The 5,057-nt window shown below is 30.3% G+C and overlaps 1 protein-coding gene across 1 annotated transcript in view; it reads right to left on the bottom strand.

The window, feature by feature from the left end:
* Positions 1-443: 443 nt before the first annotated feature.
* Positions 444-5,057, bottom strand: part of LOC110026085 (receptor homology region, transmembrane domain- and RING domain-containing protein 1-like) — an 8,723-nt gene continuing 4,109 nt past the window's right edge. The window contains exons 2-3 of the mRNA XM_020726873.1: positions 2,303-2,695; positions 444-765 (exon numbers count right to left, since the gene is read on the bottom strand). Of these exons, the coding sequence (XP_020582532.1) occupies positions 677-765; positions 2,303-2,695 (482 nt within the window). The 3' untranslated portion in view covers positions 444-676. The remainder of the gene's footprint in view (positions 766-2,302; positions 2,696-5,057) is intronic.

Here is a 5,057-nt window from a genome sequence, read left to right as displayed (position 1 = left end):
ATATATATATATATATATAACAACTTGTCTGGGCATATAGTTATGCATCTTCTATTGCATAGAATTTGTATATGTTTGAATCTAACACCGTGCATCTATTTTTTTCTAATTAATTTAAAAGAGCCAAATTCGAGTCGACACGAGCAGAACACAAACAATAATATGTAAATCGAGTTGAACACAAACACACTGTTCACAGACAATTTCAAATACTAATCAATTTCGAACAACCCGAACACAAGGCAATACTGAATTCGCACAAGCTCGGCTCATTCACAGTGCTAACCCCACACATTTTTAATACGGATACTAATTTCAGAGCTAATTTAAAGAGTATGGAGGCTAATTTAGAATTTTTAAAGACTGACAAAAATGACCCCATTAAATAGTCAGAAGATTATTTTGGCACTTGAGTCATTGGAAAAAATACTTGGAACAAAAAAAAAACAAAACTCAAATATACTGCTTTACTAACTGCACTTTACAAAAAGAATTTTTTATTATTTTTTACAACATTAGAAGAGAAGAACTGTTTAACTGCTCCCTGTTGCTTAAATTAAAAAACTAGTGGTGGGCGTGCACAATTAGCAGCAACGAACAACCGATAAAGACATAAGGAGAGCAAATCATTATATGCAGAAAAATTTTGGTTTTACAAACACAGAACTGGAAGAAACTACCTGCTGGAGTTCATGTCGTATTTGCATATTGGGCAGAATGTTCCCCATTTAGTCAACCATGAATCCACACACGCCGAGTGAAATTCTACGAAAAAATTATGTCAACATGAGATAAGAGAAAAGCAGCATTTCATGTCGTTTAGGGCCGTTAGTTTGCATACATTTAAAAGTTGGGTCATTTACATACATACCACACAATTCTTATGCATTTATATGTCTAATACCAAAACATTCATAATACATATATAGCACTCAAATCTTTAACATCACATAAAATATAACACCATTTCTATCTTTTTAAGGTGAAACACACCTTTTCATGCATAAGTTTATAGCATCCGAGGTGTTATAAATATAAATATCAAACTTTAGGTCTTAAACATGCAAATACGCAAGAATATGTGGTATAAATGTAAATTTCCCTTAAAAGTTTTGGATTTCAATTACAGATGATCATGGAAAAAAGTTTGTATCAACTTATGCTGATCAAAAAGTGGTCAAGATGAATCTAAAAATCTTTATATTTACTTTAAGATAAGTGCAGCACTATTATTCTATATGCTGTGCTCATCTCAAAAGCAAATTTAAGGATTTTGAAATCCATCCTAAAACAAAACATTGGCCAGAATATCATGATCATGAAGGTATCAAGCAACAACGATGAAATGAAGATGGAAGAACAATGCTATTCTTGACAATGGATAATACTGCAGCAGTGAATAAAAAAGCGTATCATCAAATATCAGTAGGAAGATTTGCATACGCACCGCTTAATTCCATATCCAACACCTAAACTTCAATTTTTAAATACATGTTACCTTACCTACGAATGAAAATGTGTATTTCACTCTTTAAAAGTTAAAATAGTGATATTTCCGATGTGGCATGAAAGATTTTGGTGGCATAAATGTAAAAATTAAAGTTTCAGTGTTATACATAAGAATTGGGTGGCATGTAGGTAAATGCTCCATATCAATAAGGTTAAAAAATTCAAACAATTTTTATTCATCAACATTAAAGATGCACATATTGTGCAATAGAAAAGTGGCACTTAAACTTAAAGAAAAATTTTATAAGATGATGATGAGACCTGCAATGTTTTATGCACAGAATATTGGCCTTTAAAAAGGAAGCATTAAAGCTAAGGAAGCATTAAAGCTAAGTTAAGTATTGCTGAGATGAGAATTCTTAGGTGGAAGAGTGGCTTGACACTTAAAGACAAAATGCGAAATGAATGTGTCCATGAAATGGTTGGTGTAGCTCCAGTGGCAGACAAAATTAGAGAGAGCTGTCTTAGATGGTTTGGTCACATAAAACATAGACCATCTGAAGATCCGGTTAGGAGAGATGATATTTTGGATTCGACTAATTATGTTAAAAAAGGTAGAAGAAAACTTAAAAAGACTTGGGAATATTGTATAAAAAATAATCTTAATTTATTAAAATTAAATAAAAATACGACCCTAAATAGGATTCAATAGAGAAAAAAGATTCATGTAGCCGTCTCCACTTAGTAGGATAAAGGCATGTTATAGTTGTTGTAGTTTAGCATTCAAAACATATTTATTCATAACAATGATGAAGAATATCATGAAACGGACTTGAGCGGAATGAGTGCATACCATGTAGACAGGGAAGAAGGCGGAGTCTCTCTCCATCCTGATAATCTTCAAGACAGATAGCGCAAGTTTCAGTAATATGTTTGGTGGTCAAATAAGCCCTTTTAAATATGAAACATGTAAGTATTTCTACTTCCTCCCTGTCCATACGAGGAGGTTTTCGACGGCCACCATTCCGAAGAATCCAACAGTTTCGAGCAAATAGAAATGCGGCAATAGCTGATATTATAATGACAACAGAAACGAAAGAAATCACAAGCACTGTTCCTGCATTTTCCTCAATCGGAGGGCCTATGCAGCATTCTCCTTCGCCTTCAGCATACTTCTGTAAGGTCTCGCCTGCCATCTTCGAAACAAATGTTGCATGTATGTGGATGCCCGATGGATTTCCAATCACTACAGGAGAAAAAGAAAAACTGTCAGAATGGGTAGACATATATTTTAATCCCATTTAGTCCCGGACATTTTTAATGAAAGCTGAAATTCATGAAAGTATAGAGTATGAAAATTGTTAAAGATGAATCCCAGCCCCAAGTTTCATAAGCAGTTACAAATAGAAAACATATGCAGCACACTTCAGATAATATGGATGAAATTAGAATGAAAAGTTTATGAAAATAGAGGACTATTGAGGGTTGCCTCTGTAAACAATAGTTGCTGTCATCAAGTTAAAAGGGAAATTTACATACATACCACACAATGCTTATGTGTCTGCATATCTAACACCAAAAATTGGATATTTAAACCTATATAAATCTATACATGAAAAGATGCATTTCGATTTAAAAAAAGCAGTCGTGATTATTGTTTATGTGATGTTAAAGATTTGAGTGACATGAACGTAAATATAAATGTGTAGGAGTCGGATATGTAAATAAATAAGAATGATGTGGCATACATGTCAATGCCCCATACATAAAACATAATTATACTGTCACCACAAACCAAAAATAAAATTTCACATAATTTTTTTCACAAAAATTTACAAAGGTAGCACACAATTCTTATGTATTTGCATATCTCACACCTAAACTTTCATATTTACACATATATCAATCAAATCTATAATATTACATCAAAAATATGAAAGTTTGGGTGTGAGATATGTAAATACATAAGAATTGCGTGCTATGGATGTAAATGCTCCTTTTTTATCATCTTTACTTGTGAGAAGTTTGAATAAGGGTAAGTGAGCCAATTCAAATCAAGTCTACATAGAATTGGATCCACATGTACATTAGCTAAATAGAACCTCGCCATATATCATATTGCCATATTGGTAAAGTAAATAGAAAAAACCAAAATTAGCCAAACAAAATTTAACAAAAGTTCACATTTTTCAGCTGAATGCAAGAGAAGTAGTATTATTACCAAGCAAACTTATTTGAAAATTGACCAAATCTCACCTTCAATAAAAATTTTGCATAACAAATTTCTCCCACTTCATTATTTCCTTATTTGAAACTTTAAATATCTCTACACTTCTCTAGCACAAGGCAACTATTTTGCCTTGGAAGTTTTACATACATACCACTCAAGTCTTTTGCATTTACTTAACTAACACCTAAACTTCGATTTTTACATACATGCCGCCTTCCCTGTGAATGAACCGTGTAGTTCACATTTTAAAAGTTAAATTAGTCATATATTTAATATGATATGAAAGATTTAGGTGGTCTAACTATAATTATTATAATTTAGGTGTTAGATATGTACAAACATAAAATTGGGTGGCATGTATGTAAATTGCATCCTAAGCATATGAAAGATTAACTATTAAAGGTCAGATCGAGATAGATAAATAGTGATTATTTAAACTTTAAAAATCAAAATAATCTAATTAATTTTAAAATTAAAATTTTGTTTTGAAGGACAAAAAAGAAAAAGCATAAAGGTGAAAAAATCTTTTAAATTTCATCTTTCACTTGAATGCTGAATAGTAAATTTATATGCTGAAATTTTTGTAGATTTATTCATTAGTTTTTTTAAATTAATATGAGCTTCATTTAAATTTTATTAACATGTGAATAATATAATAATTTTCATCTGATAATTATGTCTGATTTATATTAAACAAATTTAGTTAGCTAAATAACGTTGCAAAATTTATAATTTTATTAAATTATATTAATATTAATAATATAAAAAATAATTTCATTTTAAATTAAATTTAAAAACTATATTATTTTAAATCAATATCAAAATTACATCGAGCGTCTTAACAAATTTATTCATGAACTTTATACTATATTGTTCACAATCATAGATTAAAAAAAAATGATAGTTGTGACAAAATTAAAATGCTGAGAAAAACATTACAAGGTGTGATTTTTTTATCATTATATATATTATTTTGTAGCCCTGTTCTAAAATATTTCTAGCCCTGCCGCTACTCATGCACAAGATGCTTTTATTTCTACAAGGCTCAGTGATGATAATATTCTAGTTGCTAATAAATTTGTTAAAGGATTCCATGAGTTTGACCCTCCTTCAAGCTTTTATGTTAAACAAAAATTTCATACATTATGTGCAAGAAAAGATAAAATATAAGAAGTTATGTTATAAAAATTTGTTTAAATGTAAAAGCTTAGAGAACTAAGAAAAATATCAAACGGCTCGCCGGGAGTCTAAAAGAACAATCTGTGACGCTAAAAATTCTGTTTTTAATGATCTTCATAATAGATTAGATACTAAGGAGGATGAAAAATATATCTATAAACTAGCCAAACAAAGAGAAAAGAAAAGTAAAGATTTAACT

Source organism: Phalaenopsis equestris, unplaced genomic scaffold (assembly GCF_001263595.1).
Source record: "Phalaenopsis equestris unplaced genomic scaffold, ASM126359v1 Scaffold000349, whole genome shotgun sequence".
NCBI lineage: Eukaryota > Viridiplantae > Streptophyta > Magnoliopsida > Asparagales > Orchidaceae > Phalaenopsis > Phalaenopsis equestris.
This window is presented reverse-complemented; position numbering and strand designations above follow the sequence as displayed.